The sequence below is a fragment of the Vidua chalybeata genome, chromosome 4 (assembly GCF_026979565.1).
Source record: "Vidua chalybeata isolate OUT-0048 chromosome 4, bVidCha1 merged haplotype, whole genome shotgun sequence".
NCBI lineage: Eukaryota > Metazoa > Chordata > Aves > Passeriformes > Viduidae > Vidua > Vidua chalybeata.
The window spans coordinates 58,020,942-58,046,956 of record NC_071533.1 but is presented as its reverse complement, the minus strand read 5'-3'; the positions used below and the strand labels follow the sequence as shown (position 1 = coordinate 58,046,956).

General features: G+C 36.7%; 1 protein-coding gene across 3 annotated transcripts in view; it reads left to right on the top strand.

Moving 5' to 3' along the window:
• Nucleotides 1-26,015, top strand: part of CC2D2A (coiled-coil and C2 domain containing 2A) — a 54,841-nt gene that overhangs the window by 25,669 nt on the left and 3,157 nt on the right. For 2 of the 3 annotated variants that reach the window (XM_053940754.1, XM_053940753.1), the window contains exons 16-33: nucleotides 77-224; nucleotides 2,218-2,356; nucleotides 3,192-3,395; nucleotides 6,732-6,824; nucleotides 8,635-8,726; nucleotides 10,475-10,642; nucleotides 12,086-12,191; nucleotides 13,556-13,665; nucleotides 13,785-13,881; nucleotides 15,147-15,245; nucleotides 17,768-17,944; nucleotides 18,724-18,744; nucleotides 19,816-20,019; nucleotides 20,482-20,571; nucleotides 21,330-21,443; nucleotides 22,895-23,029; nucleotides 24,799-24,921; nucleotides 25,514-25,572. In XM_053940754.1, the coding sequence (XP_053796729.1) occupies nucleotides 77-224; nucleotides 2,218-2,356; nucleotides 3,192-3,395; nucleotides 6,732-6,824; nucleotides 8,635-8,726; nucleotides 10,475-10,642; nucleotides 12,086-12,191; nucleotides 13,556-13,665; nucleotides 13,785-13,881; nucleotides 15,147-15,245; nucleotides 17,768-17,944; nucleotides 18,724-18,744; nucleotides 19,816-20,019; nucleotides 20,482-20,571; nucleotides 21,330-21,443; nucleotides 22,895-23,029; nucleotides 24,799-24,921; nucleotides 25,514-25,572 (2,179 nt within the window). The remainder of the gene's footprint in view (nucleotides 1-76; nucleotides 225-2,217; nucleotides 2,357-3,191; nucleotides 3,396-6,731; nucleotides 6,825-8,634; nucleotides 8,727-10,474; nucleotides 10,643-12,085; nucleotides 12,192-13,555; nucleotides 13,666-13,784; nucleotides 13,882-15,146; nucleotides 15,246-17,767; nucleotides 17,945-18,723; nucleotides 18,745-19,815; nucleotides 20,020-20,481; nucleotides 20,572-21,329; nucleotides 21,444-22,894; nucleotides 23,030-24,798; nucleotides 24,922-25,513; nucleotides 25,573-26,015) is intronic. The other variant, XM_053940755.1, reaches the window with a different exon arrangement.

Here is a 26,015-nt window from a genome sequence, read left to right as displayed (position 1 = left end):
GGAAGTATTTTTAAAAATATTAAGATAGTGTGTTTGAATGTATAAATATACTACTTTGGATTTTTCCCCTGGATAGGTGTGTCCTTTTCATTTGAAGCTGATGGTAGCAACAAAATGACTTTCATGACCTCTGGGAAAGTATCCAGTAGTGTCTCTTGGGCAGTTGGAGAAAAAGGAATCCCCTTAATTCCTCCAGTATCTCAGCAAAACACAGGCATTCCAAGGTAATAAGATACAAATTTCCAGTGATTCGTGGGAAACTGATTGAACTAGTATTTAAAAAAAATATTTCGTAATCAAGACTTTTCATAATCTTTTTCCTTAAATTTAGATTTTCTACTTTGTGCTGTAACCCTCTGCAGATACCTTAGGGTACATATTTTTGGTAAATGTATTTTAGTTAGAAATTTTACATTTTAGCATATTATTTCTAGACAATTCAAGCTGATTAATTCAATTTTATGATTTTTCTAATTGAGAGTGAATATATTGTCAAGGAACCTTCCTGTAATTATTTTGCTGGGAGCAGAAACTCCAGTTGTTTCTTATCTTAAGTGCATTTGGAGAAGCTATATCTAATTTGCCCTGAGGCTGCAAGTTGGTTATTGTAGATTATTTGTCCATTCTGTTGCTTTTATTTAATTCCATAAAGTCAGATAGATGATACATAAAGGCTTCTTTTGTAACATCCTTAGGTACCTTCACTATAAACCCTTAAAAGTTTTCCCATAGTTATTAATACTGAGCAACTATGAATACTTCTTCCAGCTGATTCATTTGTCAGGTTTTTATTTATTTAGAAGCTAGACATTAGCTTGCAAATCATTCTGTTACTATTGTTAACCAAGGTGCAGCCATTCAAGCACTTTGCTGGTCAACGTATCAGTACTCTACTGAGTTTAGTGAGAGTAGAATAGATGAGATTGAAATGTAAAGATGGATTCCCAACAGCTAACTTTAACTCTTGAGACTAATCACTGTAATAAATGGAGAACCGAAGAATTTCAGAAGGAAGTTTTCTGTGAAAAACTCTTCTTTGAAACACCTTGTGGAGATGAACGGCTCTCTGTGACTTTCCATTGTCTGTTGGGAAGGTCAGAGACAGGATTTTCATGACTAATGTTAGCTTTTGCTGCCCATGAGCTTTTTAGCACAATTGTGATTCAGTTGGCATTTGTTCAAGACTGATGCCTAAAGATAAACTTGATGTTCCTGCTTTATCTGCTGTTCCAATAACTGCTGGATATTTGGCTAATTCTAACCAAGCACAAGATTTAAAGTTTCCTTGAAAATACTCAAGTAAGTAGAGGTCAAAGACTGAAACTAGCACCCCTAACATGAGAAGGGGCAACATCCACTCCAGTGGTATTTGGCTAATAAATAACACACATATCTTGGTGCATTGGCCTTATGTGTCAAGGTTTGAGTGTCAGTGGGCTTTCAGATGTGGCTTCTGAAGATGCCAGATGGCAAGAAGGGCAGTGTACAAATGGCCTCCAGACTACCTACCATACTCCCTTGCCTACTGTGAATACAGCAAAGTGAGTGGGAGCACCCAGAGGATAAAGACTTGGGACTTGTAGTTACAAGGAGGATCATAAGCAGTGCTGCATCACAAGAGAGAAGGCTGCGAGGGTTTCCCAAGCTCAGGCAGTGTCCTCTCCAGCCAGCATGCAGTCTGGACATGGCAGGCAGAGCAGAGTGCTGGCAGCAGTCCCAGACATGATGAGGGGATGATTCAGGCCCTGGGGTCTATGCAGAAACAGCAAGGAGGGGGCAGAGACAAGGACTGAAATGCAGGCTGAAAGCACCATCCAGGAGGACAGGTCAAAGACAGGAGCTAAGATACAACACAAGTAAGGACTGTATGTCTGAGAAGTTCTTTGTCAAAACTTCTATGTTACCTTTCAGTGTGAGGCAATTTATCTTCTTACTTGCAGCAATGTGGAATAGCATAGGTATATCAGGAAGGTATCAAAAAGCACCTTATTACCTGTATAAAAGTTGTCTTCCATCAGTTCCTTCGTATTTCCCATTTCCTTTGCTTTGCAATTGATCATTCCCTCAGTTCCATAGCTACAACTAAGAACTGTCAACTTACTATTCAGATTGTGGGGAGCTTTTGGCGTTTTTCTAATACTGTTTTAAGTACTTTTTTTAAATATTGCTAAATCAAATGTGTTTTAGGTATAAGTTCTGTCAATTCTGTCTTTTTAGTGCTTTAAAAAATATTGATGCTATTGCATCCATTGGCACATCAGGCTTAACTGATATGAAGAAACTAGCTAAGTGGGCAGCTGAAGCAAAACTTGATCCAAATGACCCAAACAATGCAGCTCTGATGCAGCTGATCATGGTAAGTGTTGTTTTCAGAGCTGAAGGGCTACTGGAGCTATGGAACTCCTAGTCACCAAAACCTCCCCAGGCAATCTGCATGCATGCCAGGGAGGTAGCAGCATTTGAATTTGTGATGGACATACTTGTGTGAATGTTAAGAAGCAAAATATCTACTAAAAATATGATTAATGCATTTAGTAGTAGGTTTTTTACACATTAATGAATATGATTTATTAATCCATTCCATAGTGGCAAAAAATAGGTGTAAGGGAATGCACATACAGATCAGTTAATAAATTAAAAACAAAATATGGATTTTGAGTTTGTTGTTTTGTTAAAATGCAAGGGAATTTCCAGTGTACTTGTGTGGTACTCAATAAGAAACTGCTCATTAATGAGGATTGCACAGAGATCTCGGGTGTTGTAGAGGCTTCAGCTTTTTTAAACAACAAATTGAGGAGCTATTTACATAGCTGTTTGATTTACATGGCTGTTTATTTACATAGCTGTTTAATTTACATAGCTATTTACAAAGCTGAAGTTCTGTAAATGGATCTCCTTTACTGTACAGTTTCCTAGGTTACTCTGATATGTTACAGTTTTCATAGTCTCTCATCTTTTGTTTATGATACAAGGAAATAGAATTTTATTATAATCTGTAATGTGTAATCTCATTTGCTTTGCTCAGTAAAACACTACTATAAATTACCTGGTGTTTCAGTCTGTGTGAGCCATCCTTATTGCTTGTGCTTAAAATGAACATCCTTGCAATATGCACGTAAAATTTATTATAACTATTTTATAGATATTTGTCACTTTGTATGTAAAAGTTAATATTTTTGTTACTAATTTAGATTACTACAAGTGGAGAGGCACATGTTCCTGATTTCTTCAGATTGGAACAGTTGCAGCAAGAATTTAATTTTGTTTCTGATGAGGAGTTTAATAGATCAAAGAGATTCCGACTCTTGCAGCTCAGAAATGAGGAGGTGGCAGAGTTCCGAAACTATAAGCAAGTCCCTTTACATGAACGAGAAATCAGTGAGAAAATCTTCCAGGTAGAATGTTATCTGAAATACTTATTTTCTAGTTTAAATGCTGATAATATTTGATTTGCAGTTAAGCCAAGCGGTTCTTTAAAGAATGCAAAGCTGTGCTGACATGAAAAAAACAAGAATTTTATTCCTTCAGTCTTTTCTATTATTATTTTCATCTAATTAAACTAGCTCCCGTCTAAGGCAATATTTCCACAGCCATACTTCATTAAGAGTTAAATAAAACAGAAAAACTGCTGTAGACAAAAATGTTATAAGTTATTAGTTTTCGTTAAAGTTGAGATATTTTTTTAAAAAGTGATTTTAGATATAAAAAGGTAATTCAGAGATTATTCAGGCTTAGGGCTTTTGAGCCCTTTTTGGGGGGGGACTGTTAGAAGCAATGACTCTAAGAATTAACAACTTTTTTTGTTTTATTAGAGCCTGTGTTACAGATACATCTGTTTTAGTACATTTCTCCAATTAGCTTACTTTGTCCTTGCCTGCCTGTTAATTATCTTGTTGAAATGCAATGTGTGCATTTTTTTTTATTTGGGTTATACTACAGTTATTTTTATCTCAACTCTGTTATTAGTTTTAAGTCATGCATTTTTTTGTTCTTAGCAATTCATGTAGCTAAGGAGCATTTTAGTGGGTTCATTGGCTTAGGAGGATCAGAGTCACCTCAGATTCTGGCAAATGCTGTTTCATCCCTACTTCTTCTGACATAGATTTATTTGAAATTTTTTTTTCCTTTCTATTGGATGATACATTCTTTTAAAAATATTTATTAATTCAGACATATCTATCCCTTTGCAATAAATATTATTATTTTTTGAATTTTAGGTTAGTTTTGTATCTTTTATATAAAGATGTACCACATGTTTGCTGTACCTTTCTAAACCAGTTCATTTTATGACTATTTTCATTCATTTTATGTTAGCATTCAAAATTTGAAAGCCATAGTTTAAGAATTATTTCGATAGAGTGTTGTTGTTGGTTTTTTTCCATTAAGGATGAATTGGATAAACCTATGATTGCCCATTCCAAGTTTATATTATATGCTGTGATCTTCAAAATTTAAGTTTCAAGTGATAATGTTCCTAGTTGATTTACTAGCAATTTGGCAAAAAGGTTTGGAAGTTTGTAGAATCATGGAAATACTATTTGGAAAATATTCTCTGGAGATCATCTGGTCCTGCTTTCTACTGAAGTGGTGGTACTGTTGCCAGCACTAGATGAGCTCAGCTGTTTATTTGTCTAGCCAAGTCTTGAAAACCTCTAAATGGGAGACTCCACTGCCTTTTTGGATAACCTGTTCCAGTGCTTTGCTATCCTTCCAGAGATTGTTCAAAAAAAAAAGAAAAAAAAAGTCATGTCCAACCTGAGCCTTCCAGGTTGTGTTTAGTGGCTGCTTTCCCTTGTACTGTCTGGAACAAGAGAGATGATTTTGGCACCCTGCCCTTCGTAACTGCCCCTCAAAGAGTTGTGGGCAGATACTGCATTGCTCATTAATCTCTTCCTCACCAGACTGATGAATTTGAACACCTTGCCCAGTGCAAGAAAGACTCTGAAATATTGGAGTAAGTCCAGTAGGGAGCTACCAGAATATGTGCAGTGCTGAAGCACATGATCTACAAGGAGAGGCAGAAAGGACTAAGGTTGTTTTTGCCTAAGCAGGCAAGGCTTGAGGGGTTTTCTTACTGCATCCTTCAGGTACCCAGTGGTGCAGAGGAAACAGGGAGACTCATCTTAGAGTTGAGATGATGATAGACACAAGTTACTCCCAGAGGCATTGCAGTTAAATATAATGAAAACATTTTTCACAAAGAACATGTTCAAGTTCTTGAACGCATTGTCCATCAAGTTTATAAAATTGCCATCTCTGGAGATACTGGAAATTCGACTGTCCAAGGCCCTGAGCATTCTGACTGGAGTTGTTCTGACTCTCAGAGTTCAGATCAGATGACCACCAGAAGTCTCTTCAAGTCTACATTATTCTAAGATTCTGACCTCTTCTTGTAGACCTCCTCTAGGCCTCTTGCTGTCTTAGTCGCCCTTCAGTGGATCCCATCCAGTGTCTCCACATGCCTCTTGAACTGACAGCTGAAAACTGGCTGCAGTATTTCAGGTATGCCCCCTCAAGTGTCAGGCTGCAGAGGCTGGTAGTTTCCCTTTGTCTGTAGGACATGCTGATCCTTACGTATCCTGTGGTTTGCCTTTTGCCAAAAGAACATGTCACTGGTTGTCATTAAACCACACTTACTTCAATATGGCTGTTATTCTTCTGGTTGCTTTTCAGTCTGTGCCAGTGCATGAAATTATTCCACCCTCAATACAGAATTTTCCCTTTTTTAAATTGAGGCTTCAGTTGTCATAATTTTAAGTCATAAAGAGCCCTCTGAACTATGGTTCAGTCACTCATATTAACCACTCTTCCTAATCAAGTATCCTTGGCTAAATTGCTGTTAGTACATTTAGTTTCCTCATCCAGGTCACTTGTGAAGAAACCGAATATCATCAATCCCAGGGACACTTTGCTTTTTACAGGACACTAACTGGATGTTGAGCTGTTTGTCCTTACTCATAGAGCTCAGACCTGAAGATTAATTTTTACTGAGTACTTTTACATAAGTAGCTGTGGTTCTGAAGCCAGTGTGAATCTCAGATCCTGGGAGATCCTCTTGACTTGTAAGCTCTGATTTTTGCTTGAAAGCTGAGTGTTAGCTCTAGCCTTTTCTTAATGTATGAGACACTTTCCTAAACTTGTAAATAGAAGTTGCATCTCTAAGTAGAGCTATCACTGTAGTCCATCTATCTCTCACAGCCCTGAGAGATATCCCATTAACATACTTCTCCCTAAGAACCAAGTGCAGTTCTACTCACTGAGTTTTACACCCTATGAAAAGTAATTACTAATTATTTGAAAAAGTACTTACTAGTATTAAAACACAGTTCAGATTTCAGACCATCTTCCAAGAATCTTGCATCATTTCTGCTTGTAAAGGAATCTTCCTGTTAAAGCTGCAATAAGTGAAGCCACTTCCAGTTCAAATGGAATTTTAGTTTATAGCAGCAGGTCAAAGTTCAGCTTTAAAAGAGGAGAGAGAAATTGTCAAGTTATTCATTGTAATTTAAATTACATGAATCTTGTAACTGAATTGTATTCTTGTTTCTATTCATGAAAGTTTAGCATATATTGTATACACTAGCATTAAAAATAGTTTTACAAACTTCTCACATCTGCTGTAGTTTACTGCGGTCCATACATTATTATTAATGAAATACTTAACATTTTTTCTTATATGTGATAAAGCATTGAATGTATATTGAAGCACAAACTGTAATAAATATCTTTAGGACTATGAGAAGAGAGTGCAAGAGAGGGATGTGATTGACAGCAAAAATTACCTAGATGCACATAGAGCAGTTGTTGCCAGCTATCTACAGAAGGTAAGATGCTAAATATGTGGTTCACCATATTCCTGTAGGCCATATGTTGCTTCTGTACATGGATGCTTTATTTCCATGAATACTAAAATCTGATTCATCAGATTCATCTCTAAACGTGACCTACAGACATCTTTAAAATTCCAAGTTAGGCCTGAAACTAATGTAATTGAACAAATGGAGGTCTGTGTTATTTAATGCTATTGAGAATGATGCACTATACAAAATGACAAGCCATCCTGGATATTTCTGTCAGTTCTGAAAATTCTTCTTTGCTTCAGTGCCCCAGAGATTTGTGCTGTTGAGTCCCAAGAATTCAGTGATTTCCCTCCTCCCTGTTTTCCTTGTTGTGAGCTGTCATGCTAAGAGCTTAATTATCTCCATGAAAGTGGCCCTAATCACTTCTAAAAATCATTTAATGTAATACACAGCATCTTGTCCTGCAGCCTAAGGCAGAGGGCGTATCTTCATTTACCTTCATTGTGGTGTTAGAGTAACTCTTCCCCTTATATTGATTTAATTACTTTTTCTAGTTTTCATTATATTAAGATGACATTCTCTTTAATCCTTAGGGAAAAGAAGGAAAATATTCATCATCTAACCAAGAAAAGTTTACAATTTCAGACTGGCAAAAAAGCAAGCGTGAAACATGGCTACCAGTTTCTTACCAGTTGTGTAAATATCAAAAAGTGTATCAAATCCTTGCCTGCCAGCAAAACATGAAATATGATGATAAGGATGAATTAAAGTAGGACAAAACAAATTATTGGTTAGAAAGAATGCTTCATGAAAGAAGCATAGAGAAAAAAGTCTAGAAAGAAAGAGAAAGAAAAAGAAAATCTTCCAGGCAAGTGCCAAAGTCCATATTCAATATGATAGTATAAAAAATTATTTTTGACAAAGCTGTCATGTCTGTGTCAGCCCCATAAGTTTTGCATGGCATTGAACATATGGGTTTTGCAGAACACAGAATAGTAATGGAGTAGTACAGAAGAGCATACATTATAGTACCTTTGTTTACCTCTTTCTTAGATTAAATACAAGTAGCCTTTTTTAAAACAGTACTTGGATACTTTACACTTCTGTAAATTGTCAGATGGGCTAGAAAATTAGATTTCTTGTATCAGAACTGAAATTCAATTCACTCTGAAATGTGATCTTTATATGTGTATCGCTTCTGATGTACTAGCACAGAATATAAAGCCACTACTAGCATTAGTGCTAGAAAAAAATGACAAAATATTCTTTCAGTCTGCTTTCACATAGTTGTTAGGAGATGAGGGAAGACTTTCATCTCTGTGCTTCACTCTATGACCTCAGCAAAGATATGTAAGGAACTAAGAATTTTAAACATTTATTTGAAATTTGTAATAGAGGCTTCACCAGTTCTGTAGTTCAAAGTATTTCTTTTGATCCTCATAACTGGTACCATAAAGATTTCTCTACAGCCTTTTCTGCAACTTCATTTAGATGTGGAAAATAGATGTCATTTGTTTTCATAATTGTTTCTGATGGTGAGCTGTAAGCAGATAAAGACATAATTTTTTGATTGTATGTTTTCATATATTCTTCTATCAATCTAGCCAGTATGTTTCTAGAGAAGCATTGTATTGGTAAAATGAACTGCTCTTACATTCTAAAGAAATAGCTGGTGGAAAGAAATTTTTCTTTCAACTGTGACCCTTGTAAAATTGGAAAAAATGAAGAACATGTATGTGGATGTTTTGTTTGTGTTTAATAATCAGAATGCATATATTGGCAGTGGGTTTGGATTAGAAATGAATTTTTGTTCCTTCTCCCTCCCCATTCACAGGTTCGAGAATCAGTAATCAACCGTTTCCTCATAGCAAAACACCATTTCATTCACTCTGACCTTGTCAATGAAGAGGAGATTCCAGGCCTGGGGTAAGAGAGCTATCTTTATTTGTTCCAAATAAAAAAAAATGTAAAGTCACCTGCTTTTTTAATTTCTATTTTATAAAGTGTGTTGATGTCACTGACTGATGTGACTTTGTGTTTAGTATAACAGATAAACTTCCAGTCACTGTGTACACCTCTGCCAGTACAGTGCATTGATAAAAAAAGTGTAATAAAAACTTTTTAAGATAAAGTCTGGTTTTGACAGAAATAATGTGACAACATGTAAATAAGGTATAACAGGATATGATGCATTTCTGATGAGCTGAGTATAGTCCAGCTGGTGGACTATGGATTGAATCTTTCCAATTTTCAGGCAAGTATCAGAGATAGTAACACTATTACTGACTGATTCTGTAGGTGATGCCTACTTAGAGTCAGTGCCTATGCCCTGTAAATAATGTGCAATCAATTTTTAACTGTAATTTACTTTGTTTTATTTCCTATATATTTCTCATGCTGATGCTGAATGTTGTCATATGCTGTTTATGTTCAGAAAAGATACTGAGTTTGGAAATTACTGCTTTTCTCTTCTAAGATTATTGTTTCTTTTACTACTTGAGCGCTTTCTTTGGATTTTTGTTTCAAATCCCATACCTGTTGATTTTAACATATATCAGTCATCAGAGTGTAGATGGCTCTTAGTGTTGCTTACTAAAATCTGTGTAAGTAAACAAGTTGCAAAACTTGTTTATTTTCTTTCCTGTAGAAGTTGTTTCTGTTCACTCTCAACATAACACCCTTATACAGTCAAAGTGTTTTTCAACCAGCTGTAGAAATCTAAACAGTCCCATCTGCTGGAGACACAGAGACTTGCTCTCTTACAAAAGACTTCATGCTTGGTTTTAGTTGATGTTTTCACATCAAAGTAGAAAAAAATCTGAACAAGACTACAATTAGCTTTTTTGTTTAAAATAAAATGCTTCATTTATATTTTCTCATCATGAATCCTAATTCATATTATATTCTATTTGCAGAGATTTATGGCTACTGAATTTAAAATACACCGTGGCTTATTTAATATTCACTTAGTGAGATATTTCAGTAACTCATGACTTTGTGTTATTTTAACAGTAATTACTGTGGGGCTTTATTACATAGAAGTAAGAAATGACATTAGCTTCAAATGCCATCAGTTTTTAAATGTGTTTTTTGAATGTCTGCAGTTGATATCAATGATGTAAACATTACATACATCTGCATAAATGAAACACACGTCTTTATTTTATTGTTTTCCTGCTTTTCTTTTTTTCCTTTGGTTCTGCTTCGCCTTGGGTTATAAGTTCTGAGGGTCCAGGGTATGTTGTGGTGTATTGATTCTTCTTCCTCTCTGTAGCCTATTGTTCAGTGTACCTTGCTGTGTAGATAGATATTTTGCCTTTTCCATACACTGGCTATCATCATCTGTTAGATCCCTTATTTATAGCACTGTAGTTTTGAAGTAGTTTAATTACACTGAAGCTGTGTAATTGTCTTTTTTGCACCTTACATATTTTTTGGGGAAAAAAACCCCAAACAACAAAACTCTTTTGCAATTCCTGAAATATAAGACAGAACTGGATTAGTGCAGTACTAAACTATTGCAACATTTTGACATTTCAGAGAGTTTTGTTTGGCACTGGCAGGAGGAAATATTTCCTTTTTGTGTTAGTGCATAGTTTTCATGTGGGTCATGATAACACTAGAATGCTGGATTCTATGCAAAACTGACTAAATACCTGGTTTATGATTATTAGCATTTTGGGACTTGGCCTCTTTAAACTGGCAGAGCCAAAACGACCATTAAGGCCAAGAAGAAAAGAAAGGAAGAAGGTCACAGCACAGAATTTATCAGATGGAGACATAAAACTGTTAGTGAACATCATCAGAGCCTATGATATTCCAGTGAGAAAACAAGTGATGAGGTATGTTTAAAAGCTTGTTTCCAGTGCAGATTCATTTTCTGGCTTCTGCTGTTTTGAGGACAGATGAAGCAACAGATGTTACAATTCAGCTATGTGTGTTGTTTTGATTCTCATGATAAAAACATACATATATACATTTATCTTTTTACAAATGATGATGTTTTGTAAGTTTGTAGATTAATACAATAATTTTTCAGTAGCTGTGAAATTCAAGACATGTTTTACCAGAAACTGTCAGAGATCAGTTACAGCTTTGACAGCATTATAACTCTGGTAATACCAGATGAATTATCCCTTAAGGAAGCCTCTTGATAATACTCAGGGAAATTTTAATTCATAATATCTTAATTAAATACCAAAAACAAATATTAAAAAATCCAGTTCTTCACTGTCGGATACTCTATTTGTCTCCTGAGTGTAGCATGTTGATCTCCTTGATGAACCATTTAAGTTAATAGACTGAGCCTAATGTGGCTCTTATTTTAAAGGTGACCTTTACACTCAGGCACATCAAGACAATGCCTGCACTGTGTGATGGTGTGTCATGTAGAGACACTGAACAGTCTGATTCGGCTCCAGAAGCAGTGTATTAATGCAGTGTTCTCTCTCTTTCTCTCTCCCAAAATTAATACACCTTGCATTTAACTCAGAGGTATTTCCAAGCTGGTCAGTTACAGAATTTAGCATTGTTAGCGGTTCTTTCTCTTACTGTATTAGAGGTTCTGTTGCACTCTGTAAATAAATTGATACTGAGAAAAGCAATTCATTGACAGGAAAAAGAAGATGAAAAATTCAATTCATTATCAGAATTACAAAAATAATTAAAACCCCATCCAGTCTTTTTGCATTATATGGTATCTTATTTTGAGCTGATTTATATGTGAATTGTTACTATTTTATGGTCTATAATGTGGTCTTATCACAAAAAAAAAGTTATGTGGAAGTGCCGTAAAAATAAATGTTTTAACATATATTGTCTTCACTTATGAGTTGACAAGTCTGTGATCTTTGTATGAATTCTTTTTTGCCATAGAGGCCTTTCCTGAATACCATGAGATCTACACTGTTCATGAATTCTGCAGGAATTCAACTACTTGAACTTAAAAATCTTGTAGCTCAAAGAGATTGTGTGGGGTATGCCAAAAAAAAAAAAAAAAAAAAAAAAAAAAGTCTGCAGTTGATAAACCTTTGCGAAAAGAGAGCCTCCAGGCACCAAGTACTCTTTTGCAATGAGGCTTATAAGAAGTATAAACTCAATACTCCTGTCTGGCATTTTATTTGTTTTATTTGATCTAATAAATATCTTCCCAAGGTTAAAATTGTAACAAAAAGAATCAGGAGTATTTCCAGAATTCTGTATGGCTAATAGACAATGTGAGGGATTCATATTTTGTAATGAATTCTCTGTCTTCCCTGATTGTTGTTGTCTATTTCCTTTTGTAGCAAACTTCAACAGCCATCGAAATCTTCAAGGTCCTTTAACGAGATGTTTGCAGCCTCTCCATCAGCTCAGAGCCCGCCTAACAGCCCAGATTGGGCATTCAGCCAGGTATGTTACAAAATTGGCACTTTCTGTGAAGCTGTGAGCATTTTCCACAGACAGTAGCATTCACCCTCAGAAAGATACCTTATTGGAAAGGTTGCCTTGCCCACTCCTTTATCTCCAGAAGGAGAGTAAAGCTGCAAAAGGTTCAGAGAAGGAGATCAGATACACAGACTGGCTTCTGCCCAGTGAAAAATGGTGGGACTTTGAGCCAGAACACCCATAACTGTGAGCAGAGGAGGAGAAGTATGGTAGAAAGGTGCAAAATCACAAGTCAAAGACACTGGATAAGGATTGACTATTTTCTGGCACTGTAAGTACAAATGTGAGTGATGGGCAAATGAAGCTGGTAGGAGTTAGGTTCAAAACAAACCTTCAAAAGAAGATTGTGATTCTTTATTCAGCAGTTGGTTGGTGCCCAGAGAAGTTGCTTACATTATTGTGGATGAAAGAGGTTGGTTTGTGCTGAAGTGAGTATTGGACAAGTATGTGAAGAGTGATCCATTGGGAGTGACTTAATAGAAAAATCATTACAGACTTAGGAAAGTCTTTCATCTGAAAATGTTTGAAGTCTGGAAGAGTAATAGGAGAAAATACCACCTATGCCTGCTCAGTTCTTACTTTCCTGTGTGTGTTGTTTGCTGGCTGTTTTCACAGGCTGCACTTTGGGTCCAGTACACTTTTAGTCTAAATCAGCACAGCCATTCTTATGGCTGACACTGAAATTACAATTGCTTGCTAATTAAAACTAAATTCAGCATCCTTCTGAATGAAAATTAAAGACCTTCAGGGTTTTTACTGGTTTCCTTGTGATTTTCCTTCAAAATTACAGCTGTTTGAAATGTAGAAAAGCTTCTTCCATATGCATTTGAATGTTAAATAAGGCATTTTTAATCACATTAGGGGTTTCTTTTGTCTAGATGAAGTTGCTTATCTGTAAAGGAGCCAGTTTCAGGGACAACTGGGATTGTAGCTGTAGGCTTCTTGGATTACAGATAAGAGGATATAAGTGCACTTTTTTCCAGTGGTGTCTGGATCACATGTTCTATTTCAGTTACTTTCCTTGATTAGATAGCCTGTAGCTTTTCCACTCCCAGAAGAAAATGCGGTTTTGCCACTGTATATAAATAAGTCAAGTATTTTGAATACACATAAACTTTTGGACATGCTAGTGTGTAAAATATTTTTAAAAGCTTCATAAATGTTTAGAAACAATGAAGTGCAATATTTAAAGTGTATTAAAATTATATCTGGGCTGCACCAGCCTGGTTGCCACAACGTATGTTTCTCTAAATGCATGAAATGTGTAGTTTAATATGCTCTGAGTTTCCACAGAGGTCTGTTTCCTTTGTTTTGATATCTATTTATAGGTTTTGGTTCGTCCTTTTGTAGAAGTTTCTTTTCAGCGAACAGTCTGCCGGACAACAACAGCAGAGGGTCCAAGCCCCTGCTGGAATGAGGAGCTTGAGCTTCCATTTAGGTATGGCAAAATGAAACCAAATTATTTCTGCATAATAATAATTTATTTTGAACGTGAAAATTTATCCTCATTTTCCTGTACTGTTCAAATCACCTTTTTGATTTATTTAACCTCTTCAGAGCTCCTAATGGTGACTACAGCACCCACAGTTTGCAGTCAGTAAAAGATGAAGTCTTCATTAATGTTTTTGATGAAGTACTTCATGATGCTGTAGAGGTGAGTTCATAATTGAAGGACAGTGTACACTAGAGAACACGGTGAGCTTTTTGAAGTTGTCAGAACAAGACTTTTCCATGTAATAACTTCCCCCATCCTGTGCCTCTCTTTTCTCTGTTTTGTCATTCCTTATGATTCTATATCTCGTCAATACTGCAAGGTTATCAGAGGGAGCAATCTTTACAGTGTTAACCTTTGTACAAATTCAACTTGTACCACATAAAATGCTGCTAGAGTTGAACACATGTATGTAATATGTTTTACTGGTACTTAATGAAGTTGAAGATCCTAAAATTAAGAGGCATCATGAATTGTAATCTGAATTCTGTTCTTTACCTTAATCAGAGCTTTTTACTTCATTCCAGATGAGTGATCCCAGTTCTTGTATTTTTTGCTAACTATCTTGTTATGCTTTGTCTCATCTTGTTTTACAAGCTCTTTGGTGAAATAATAATAATAAAAAAAAAAAGCCCAAACCATGTATTGGTTGTTTATAGTAATTTTTTTGAATGAGACAAGAATTGCAAGTACTAGTAACAAGAAATTTTTGTAAGCTCTCAGTGTTGGCATAACTCCTTCCCCTGTTGAATCCAGTGGAAGCTTTCCTAGTCAATTCAGCAGACACAAAAATAGCAGCACTCAACATTCTTGAAAACATAATCCAGAAATAAATAATGCAGACACTTCACTGGGAACAGAATTCTGTCCTCAAAACTGAAATGATACTTGATGAATCAGAAGGAAGAAAGCTACACACTTGAAACTTGGATGTCTTGCCAGAGGATTTTTTTTTTAATAATTATAGGCTGATCATAAAAGATTTGGAAAACTGATAGGCAGTACACATGAAAACAGTTTTTGCATTTCACAGGGTTTACTTAGATTTTCCTACAATTTTAACTTCAAAAGACTTTTCTAAACGCTAATAAAATATTTCATTAGTAAGACCAGAGCTTCATTTACTTTGTCTAAGAAGAGTGTTGTGGACTCCTTGTCCAAGTTTTAATTTCTCCATCACAGGTTATACAGGACTTAAACCCTAAAGTGCAAGCACATTTTATCATGGACTGTGGTGCTCTTACATGTTTTCAGCATCTGGTGTGCTTGAAAGGTGTGCAGAATAATTACTGCTGCACAAGTAATGGAGCTGATACTTACAGAAAATTAGTAACAGAATTTTTATTAATGCATTGATTCAGTTGTTGATTGAATTAAAAGAAATGAAGCTGTCTTACAAAGCGTTGTGTTGGGCAACTTTTTAATAGGATGATCGTGAAAGAGGAAGTGGAATCCACACTCGTATTGAGAGACACTGGCTGGGATGTGTTAAGATTCCATTTACTACCATATATTTTCAAACAAGGGTAAGTGATTTTATTTGAAGTAAAATACAGAACTGAGAATGGAAAAGGGCTGGAAATGGAATGTCAGATTTAATTATGTTCTTTGTAATTGTTAGTTTTTTTAAATGGAATTGTTTGAAGATGTCTTTGAAACCACTGGGATTTTTTTGACAGATCTGGTGAGTATTTCCCAGTAAGTTAAAGGTTTTGAAGGGAGAAGAAAAAATATACTCAACAGTGACAATGCAGCCTGACTTCCTTCAGTAGCAATGTTAAAAGCACAGATTTTTTAGGTGGTTTTCTCAGTGGCTTTTGAGGACTGTGGTATTGCACAGCCTAGATAGATGAACGAGGAATAAAATCACCTAGATATGTGAGGAAATTTGAACTTTTTTTTCACACTTTCCATGAATCACAAGGTTTTGATATTTGCTTCTCCCAACCACTTCTTTCTTCCATTTCTAGAACTTTTCAAGAGAAGCTTTCTTCCTGAAATAGCAACAGTTAGTCATGAGAGTAGTAGTAAAACATGCACTTCTTCAGAGGAAATTTTTTTTTTTGTCCAGCCCATCATCCTGGACTTAATTTAAGGAAACTACTTCTTTCCATTCTACTACATTTAACTACTTATTCCCTATCATACTGTAATACTTCTTCTGCATGGAAGTTGCTCTTTTGTGTAGATCAAATAATCTGATCACAAAAGTCAGGATCTTCATGAAGTAATAAACTGACACATCAGTTGGATTCCTAATGATACATTCATTTGCTATTCTGTGGCCACATGGGGCACTTTTCAGAACCTTAAGGACTTCAAGGCATACTCTGAGCCTCCCAGATTCTTTGGGTGGAGGGAAAGTGTATAGGAGTCTCATTTAATTTGAGGGCAGTGCTTGGTGATCAAAGTGGTTTTCCTGGGTTGTCTCCAAAGTGTAACAGAATGTAATTGTCATGGGATTCAGGAAAGCATGGGATACTTTTCATTGCTGAGAAACTTTGGACAGTGTATGTCTAACCAGGTTTAGTCCACTTGTTTCTGCTAGATCATTAATAAATAATACGTGCTCTTCAACTTGGGAGGTTAATCAGTTCATTTATCTCTTTGAGACATGTGGTGCCCTGTAGCATGAAGCTTACGCTGATTTTAAAGATGTAAGTAGTAAGAAGATCTGACCTTCTTTTCATGGGTCTTTGTCCATCCTGTGCAGAAAATGTCACATAATGTGATCATCATTGCTATTGCATGATAACATGATCCAATGCCCATTTTTAGGGAATTGTTCCATGTTGTATGAATGAAATCCACCTGAGAAGTGTATCTGCTCACAGAGAGACCTAATGGGCAGACTTGACATTTTAACAGACTGCTTACCAGTACAGCCACCATCCAGATTTAAGGATTTCCTATACTGATGTCAACTCAACTTCTTGGTCTTTCTGCTGTAGAACCAGAGTAGCTCCAGAATTCCTGCCAGATTCACTTCTGAGTCTCTTTGAGGAGGTGTTGGAGTTTGTGATTGCCTAAGCAGAGTGCGAGTGCTTGTACAGATCTTCCCAGCAGTAGAGATTCTTTGCATTTGAGCAGGATTCTATATGGAATTTGAAAAAGCCTGATCAGCACAGTGGTTATATCAAGGTGCATCTAGCAACTAAATTTCAGTAGCAAACGAAGCATTTCATCATCCTGTTCTAATATACTGGAGCAGAAATTTTGAGTGATATATTTAGTTTTCTCCTCATCAAAACTTAATTTTGTTCTTAAATGTTTGATGAGCCATGCTAGTGAGTCATCTGTTCATTGAAGATACCCTTTCTGGTGGCAGTTGCCTCAGTTGTGTCCAAATCAGGAGCTTACTGTTTTTGCTTTTCTTTTAAAGCTGGGTACTTCAGTATTGAAACCTGCCCAAGCAAGTGGGCATCTCTTGTCTCACCCAGCCCTTCAGAAAGACTTTATTCTCTGTTTTTGGAAGCTGGGGGAGCTGCCAAGGGCTGGTGGGTCTGGCAGAGCACTTCCATACAGAAGCTGGATAGAAGGGCCCAGTTCTAGTTCCACCCAAGAAGCATCAGTAGGCTGTGCATGGAAGAGGGTCCATCTCTGAGATGCTGGAGCATCCTTCCCACATCACTATAGGCAAGGGCCTGTTGGTCTGCTGCTGCCTGGAGAAGCTTAGTCGTGCAACCTGTATTTTGCCATTTTTTCATTTTTCCAGATAAACAGCATGTAGAGTTTGTGTTTGAAAGAAAAGTAGTGAAAGGCCAGCACTCTTCTTGCTCTGTGAACTAGTGTGTATGATTTCCATTTCATTAAATATTAGTGTTCTTAATATGCAAAAGAGGCTGAAATCGAGTTGTGATTAATATATTTAACAATGAGATAGCTCGTGTTTTCCCCACAGTTAATCAACATAAATGTCATACTCTCTGATTTTATTATTTTGTAACTTTAACAATCAAAAGAAGAAAATATGCAGACACAAGTAGCAAATTTATGTGAGAAGGAACTTTTGCTTTTAATGAGAAGTATTTCTCTGTATCTGTTGTAGATTGATGGTACATTTAAGGTGAATATTCCTCCAGTCCTCCTTGGCTACAGCAAAGAAAAGAACGTGGGCGTGGAGAGAGGTTACGATTCCGTGCGAAATCTGAGTGAGGGCTCATATATAACATTGTTTATTACCATTGAACCACAGCTCATCCCCGGAGAGTCTGTCAGAGAGAAGGTAACTAATCACTAATTCATCATACTCTTGCTCTTTGTTTCCAGTGGTGCAGTTCTTGAGATGCATATTAATAGCTCTCCTTACTATACCAAAGGACATGAATGCAAGTACAGAAGGACATTCATACAAATTTGGAGTGGTTTATTTTAAATTTCTTATCTTAGTTCAATTTAATTAGATGCACCATTAAGTGAGATGTGCACTTAATGCATGAGATACCTTTGCCCAGGTATCTAATTTTAGTCCTAAGAGAAAGCAAATTGGCATTCCTGGCTGTGAGCATGTAGGTTTTTTTGTAAACAAAAAAGCATTCATGGGAGTATTCGTGAACAGTGGACAAAAAGGAGGTGGCAGGTGCAAAGAGTATTTTCTTGCTTCTGTTCTTACATTGTTCAAATGAGCATTTTTTATTTATGGCTTCATGCATGCCTTGAGATCCTGAAGATCATAATTCCTAAACAGCAGCTGCTATTTTTTTCAGTTTTATTAGTAAGCCAGAAGTGCCTTAGACTAACAACAATAGTCATTACAATTCTTTGCTGCAACTCTCCAGCTGCAACACATACACCTATTACAGAAAGAGTTTGGCATATTATGGAAAAAAAAAACCTAAATAATTTGCCATACTTTCTTCCTATTCCTGACCTGCAGTTAATTTGAAATACTTGTGTAGTGTTTTAGGATGCTATGCATAATTTTAGTTTAATTTTCTGATACCTTTTTTGTTTCTTTACTTATTTTTCCTCTCTTTCCTGCTGTCCTTCCTGAACCTGTATTAGATGAATGAAATGCTTAAGAAGGTACAATATTAATAAATCAGTTGAGATACTCCTGTTGTTCCCAGTTTAAGATTTAGCTTGGGTTTGTGCCATTCAGCAACCTTTTTGCAGTTTGTGTTACTTGACTGTGACATAGTAATTGTTTATTTGCCAGTAATATTTGCAGTAAATTGCTACCTTTAAGTTTACAACATGCCAGAGGCTCTGCTTTCTGCTCTTAATTATGGTTGAGAAGAATCACCATTGTGTGCCTTCTCTTCTAACTTGGAGGTGTAGCTGCAGGGCAGTGCCCAGCTGTTCCACCTCAGTTTAAGAAGAGTAACAAATGAAAGTGGCTTATTTTAAACAAAAATATTACAAAGGATGAACTTTAATTCTCAGCACCACTAGAAGTATACAAGGAATTCTAAATAGATAATTTTGACCAATCTTAATACCTTTAAAAGATGACATCTTGGGTAACATCATTAAATAATTGTCATTGTGATATAATTAATATGTGCTTTTGAGTCCTACATTTGCTTCTGAAAAATCCCATTTAAAATGTGGAAATTTTAGACACATCTGAATTACAAGGATTCATCTAAAAATCACTTGAACCTTCTCTGCAAATATGTTGGCATTGAGCAGTGTCGTTGCAGTATTATTTATATAAAAATCATTAGGATTTTATGCTTAATGTCAGTTGTGGTTTTAATGGAGTGCTGTGAGAATAGCACATAGGATTAGTACCTAACCATAATTGTTTACTTTTGACTTAATATGTCATGTTACATCCTCATGCTCCCAAGGTTACTTGGCCATAACTTTCACTACATTTTTAGGTGCTTTAATAAAACCAGCTTATATGTATAGATCATTATGGCCATTCATAAGTAAATGCAAATTACCTGATTTTCCATTGCTTTGACCTTCCTTTTATGTCTGTAAGCAAAATTTTATACTACAAGGCAAGTTCAAAGTGCTATTAGAAAAGAATTTAGCACTCTTTTTATTGTCCTCTAAATGGTGAAATATAGCCAAATATAGTAAAGACTTAAGTCCAAACTATAAGTAAAACTGGTTTTGTATAAATTCTCCTGTCTTTTGAAGTTTGATACCCAAGAAGATGAGAAACTGCTCCAGGCAGCAGAAAAATATGAAGCTGAATGTACATCAAAGTTTCCAAGCCGCCAGTGCCTAACAACTGTAATTGACCTTGATGGAAAAACAGTGTTTGTTACCAGATACATCAAACCTCTGAATCCACCACAGGAGCTTCTTGATGCTGTCCCAGATAGATCTCAAACAGCAGCAGTAAGTACTTAGAAAAGATAGTGAAGTCTCTGGGATACAGATTTCAAGATGTTTGTTTGTTTGCCTATGCACATGCACATAAGCAAATCTCAGCTTTGTGTCTCTGCTGTACAGCTACACCTTTTGCAAAGGAGAAACTACAGATCCAAATAAAAGTAGTAATGACTATGAATGACTACGTGTAATACACAGTCCAACTATAATGATACTGTAAAATAATATTTGTTTTTTTCTGAGGAAAAAAAATAAGTGTATTAATGAGTATTGTCCTTTAAAAGACAAATAATTATGCCAAGCCTCCAAGGCAGTAAATCATATCAGTCTTTGCTAGCTGCTACTGTACTGAGGTTACTCAGTGTTTTGTCACTGAGTGGAAAGAGCAATATTCTTCACATCTGGTATAATAACACTAGAGCATTTTGAATTAAAAGGGGTGACCTGCTCTGTTTTGTTTTCTTGCAGGAACTGGTGGCTCGATATGTTGCTTTGATTCCTTTTTTGCCAGACAGTGTGTCATTTGCTGGAATTTGTGATTTATGGAGTACATCAGATGTAAGCAGTGTATTAAAAAGAAGTTCTTTACCCTCTTGAATGTGACAGAACATCCTAGTGGCTGTGATTTTGGAGGGAGATTGTACTAGATTAGCTCTTGAGGTCCCTTCAGACCTAAATTATTCTGTGATTCTGTTATTGTGAGGAATATTTTTCTTTGAGACATTTATTTTAAAGATTGAAAGAAGTTGCTTATTCTGATCTGACACAAAAATTTTATCTTTGATAGGTTGTAATAAGCTAAGAATATGTTAGGGCTTCCAAACATCTCCCATTTTGTCTCAGTTATAAACCAGTCCATAATGTCATAGACATGCACAAGTGAAGGGATGCTGACTGATGGAGACTTTACAACTACACTTAAAATGGATCATTGTCATTCCAAGGTACTACATTGCATGTAGTGTAAGCAATAATGGGATATTTAGTCTTCTGTCACACAATCCTGTCATTTAGAGAATAACAGCAGACATTGTTTATCATAGATGAAGTTTTTTATCAACTCAGAACTTTAATGGAAAATAGTCTTTCTAAAAAAGACAAAGACCCTGGTTGTTGTGATAAGATCTCCGATCTCATGTTTTGTCACACCATTCACTCTTCATCCTGTGTGTTGAAGCAGTGACCAATAAACAGTAAAGACCAGTTGCAGAGATCTGAGAGGACTCCTTGCTTCAGATCTGTTAAGAAACATTATCAAATATTCTAAGTTGATAACTGCCTAGAAAAACCTTTTTTTATTTTAATGCCTCAATTAGCAATTTCTTTATCTTCTGGCGGGAGATGAGGAAGAACACGCCGTGCTCTTGTGTAATTATTTTCTCGGTATGGGGAAAAAAGCCTGGCTTATCATTGGAAATGCCATTCCTGAGGTAAGAGGATTCTTTCATTTGGCCTAAGTATTAACTTCTTTTTTGTGAAGTCTTTGGCCCTCAACAATGGATAGTTGTTTCTTGCTGGGGTGTTTTTCCAGGATATTATCTAAAGATTAGTGCTGGGAACTGATTCTTTTCAGAGAAGTAAATGAAAATTGAAAGCATATCTTACTATATGCCTGGGATTTTTTTCCTGGACCTCTGTTTCCATGCTGAAACTGGTAGTAGTTGTCATCAAAATATAGTACCAAGTATCTGTAACCCTTGATTTGACTTTAGTTTGTATAAATGGTGTATCCAGGACAAATTGATGGAGATGGTCCCTTCACAGCATCTCAGTCATGGATACACAGACTCTGACCAAGTTTGTGTGGGGTAGGAAGTAATAGGACAGAGGTAATAGGAGAGGGCTAGGGGCATGCCAGGGGTTCTTAGTGGTCACACACATCTGCTGATTCTCTCTCTGGCTGATGGCAGAGCTGCAATAGTAAAGATAGACTGGTTCAGGCTGGACAAGGCTCTCTCTCTCTGCCCACTGTAATGCAGGCAGGTGCGGCATCTGCTCTGCCTTGGGCTGCTGGGAGCCACTGTGGCAGCAGCTGGGCTCAGATTGGCCCAGAACTGAAACACTGAGCTTGTTTTGCTGCTTGGGAGATGCCTTTGTTCTCAGGGAAGCACTCAGATTTCATAATCAATATTGGACTTCTCAAAAAGGTGGTAACTATTTATAATGCAAATTTCTGCATACATATGAAAGGTTTGTTTGGTAAAAAATTCTGTCTAAGCTAGTCTCTTAAGCACATTCTGAGATACTGCAGTGACTGGAACAGGTACTCAGATACATTCCTTCCCCTCAAAATCTGATGGAGATGCTAGTCACTAATAAAGTGTTTTGTAAGGAGGGAATTTATTCCAGGTATTTCAAGATACCTGGAAAATATAAGGGATGACAAGAACATAGGAGAGCAGTTTAGGGATTCCTGACAGAGAATATAAAGAGAGCTGGGAAATTCCTTACATGCCTGAGAGGGGAGGCTGATGGCTGAGACACAGAGTGTGCTGCCTAGATGGGAGTCCTTCAGCTCAGAGGCTGCCCATGGATGAGAGCTGTGGCAGTAGCCAAGCAGGATGTGTTGATACTGAAGTGGCATCTGGTAAACATTCCTGTATGTGGAATTTCACATCAGTTTGTAGCTGAGACAGGAGCTTTCAGACTGTATATGTTAGGAATGGCTTGGAGCTCTGCATGTCTGACATTTCTCTACCACATTAATATATAAGTAATGTAACTGTAATGAACCTGTAAATTCTTCCAAGCAGTTTGCTCTAAAAAGCACTATCCACCTCAATAGTAAAAACTTTGTATTACAAAGAATACAAAGCGTACTGTCCTTGTAGCCAGTTTTCAAACATCTTTCTCATACTTTTTTTTTTTTTTTCCTTCCTAGGGACCAACTGCATATGTATTAACTTTGGAACAAAGTCAGTATGTAATTTGGAATCCCAGTACTGGATGTTTTTATGGGCAGTATGATACTTTCTGCCCCTTACAAAATGTGTACTGTCTGATCAGCTGTGATAATGTAAGTGTGCCCAGTCTTGTCACATTTCTAAACACGTAAGAGTTAATAACTTGATTCTTTTTTTTGGCATCATTTGTTCATCGTTGTAAATATGTTTAGGCTGTCATTTATTAGAAATACCATTAAATCTTAAGTAGGTTTTTCAGCTACTTTAAATAAGAAAGATTTTTTTAAATCAGCATTTAGGTAGGTCAAGAAATCTGTTAATGTAATTCACTGAGTTTTACTTACATGTTTTCCAGAGTGGATACGGCCTAAGATTACAACTGCTTAGGTGAGGAGTAGTCATTCCTCAAAGATAATAGTTTGCAGGTGAAATGTGACTGAAAAATGAGAAAAAAAGTAAAAAGGAGTCACTTGAGTTGCCCATGTGACACTAGGCACAACATGGTTCAATGTGCACAACACAGAGCTGGCACCTCAGGGCACAAAAACAATACTGATTTTCTGTTTGGCATCAAGTCCTCCCATTTATTTGAAAACACACAAGTAATACTAGTGCATGTTCATAATGTATTATTCATTGTGTGGCTGTAAACTCTCTGAGATGGTGGGGCAAGAGAGGAGAAATTGTAGAGCTGGGCAGCTCTGGGTGTGTGAAGGAGCAGCCACAGACTGGGAGCTGAGCCTGTGCTGGGAGGCTCGGAAACCCTGGGAACTGTCCTGCCAGCAGCATTCCCTGACTTGGTTGGAAGCCAGACTTCCCACGTTCTGAGGACACATACAGGGGCATGATAACGAGGTAGAAAGATGTGTGAAAGTCTGAAAATGAGAAAATAGAAGGCAAACTTAAAAAAAGAACCCTAGGGTTTATTTGAATGGAAACTGGAAGTTGAGTTTAAAAGTTTGCTCCTCAGTTTTTTGGAATGCCATGCATTATGAGTTTTGTTATTTAATCTTCTATATTCTAGTCTAAACACAGACTCTAGATGAGAATTTAAGATTCTAAAGCACATTTATTTTAAAAGTGTCACTTGTTTCACTGAAAGCATTTTGGGGAATGATAGAGTTGTTTGGTTTGGTAGGCTTTTTGTAAGCAGTACTAAACCTACAGTTAAGAAAAATGTAACTCAGTTGTTAATTGCTGGCAGAAGCAACTAAGGACTTACTTGAGCACTGACTTGAACTGCAGAACACAACATCATCTTTCAAGGCACCTAATTCCAGTCTCAGTGAGACCGACCAGTCTCAGCCAGGAGGGCCACACCACCTCACATCCAGCTGGGGCAGAACCACTGTCCTAGAAGGCTCTACACACAACCTCAGTTACAAAGGGTCACACACATTTACATACTAAGTGGTGGTACATTTTGCAGCCTTAGAAATAGTTATTTAAACGTTGTTTGAACAAGAATCCTACAATGCCTGCATGCACCAGACTAGGTGCAGAAGCCAAAATAAATGTCTGTAAAGAAGGAGAGTGCAAGACATGGGTTCCACTTGCTGACAAAATGTGCACAGAAGCTGACTTGTGTGTCTGCAGTCTTTGCTTGTATTCTGCAAGGTACACTTAAAAAAGCATTAGTGTTGGGGTGCAGCAGCTACCAGACATCACAGCCACAGTACTGGGGTGGGCTCTTGGAAGACTTTAATCAGAATTCAGAAAGAATTGCGCAGCAGTCCAGAGGGGTGGAAATGCGGCCCAGAACAGCAGAAAAAATTGCTACAGGAGGTTAACATTACATAGTATTTTATTGCTATGTAAGTGGAATGTGTTCCATAGGTGTTGATTATATGCTGAAAGCTAAACCAAATTTGCTTTCCTGCAGATTTGGTTTAATATGCAAGAATATGATTCCCCAGGAAGGATATATTTTGATATCAGCAAACCAAAACATTGGAAGCCTTTCTTTTCAAGAAGTTTGCCATTCCCTGGTCTCCGCAGCATTCAGGTATTGATGTATCTACTGCCAACTTCAAAAGAGGGATTGAGACATCACAGACTTGGTATAAAGAAGCACATAATAAGTTCTTTGGACTTCTTTGGTGAAGTATATTTATGTAATAGCACTGGTTTTTAAAAAGATTTCCTAGTTACTCCTTTAAAAAATGAAAGCAGGAATACTGAAAAAAAGTTGATTTTATACAGAATTAATTTTTGCCCTCTAAGATGTCAGAGCAACTATTAACGCAAACATATCTAAAGTAGTAGCTCAGTATTATAAAGAAAAAGTCTCATGGCTCGCTTTTGTCTCATGGCTAAGAAGGCATTTTTTTCAAGCTTTATGAACATCACTAGTAAAAAGCCTGAAATTTCTGTACAGTTATGAATGGTGTAAGCAGTTGAAATTTACTGGGGGAAAAAAACCCTAGAATTACACACAAATACCTAGTTAATTTTTTATCATGTCTCTGTTAAATAGATTCTTTTTGCATAATTGTAAACTTCTGTGAGTATCATCAAGGCAGAAACTCCTGGAGTTACGCTGTTATATGTTTAGAAGAGATTGTTGCATGTTTTAATATTTATTTATTTATCACTAGCCTGAAGAACTAACTTACGAGCGTTCGGATAAGGCTGCTGCACTGGAACTGCAGAGCAGGTAATGCTACCTCCAGAACAAGTGCCATCAGTGCTAATACCAGAGCATTCCTAGGTATTCATGCCTAGGTCCTAAAAATCTGCTTTCAATGCCAGGAGAATGGCCTAAAAAATCAGAAGCTATTGTTTCAGGGCTTTTTAAAATTCTCTTTCTTCAACAGAGATTGCCAGATAGAAAGAGCTAATAAGTCATTGCTTTATCATTTCACAAAGAACAAAATGCTGTGGGGGGATGAGAGGAGAGGGTGTAAACTAAAAGGCGTTGTAAGCCCATGGCTTTCCATGCAGACACTGACAATGCAGACATTACTGCACAACTATGTTGGCTTTTCTGCACTTTTAGTGAGCAGTAAGTTTAACTGAGGTCGTGTGTGGTTCTCAGAAGCTGTACTGTCTGCCAAGGGAGATCAATTCGGATGTCCAATACTAGAATTGTAATAATCA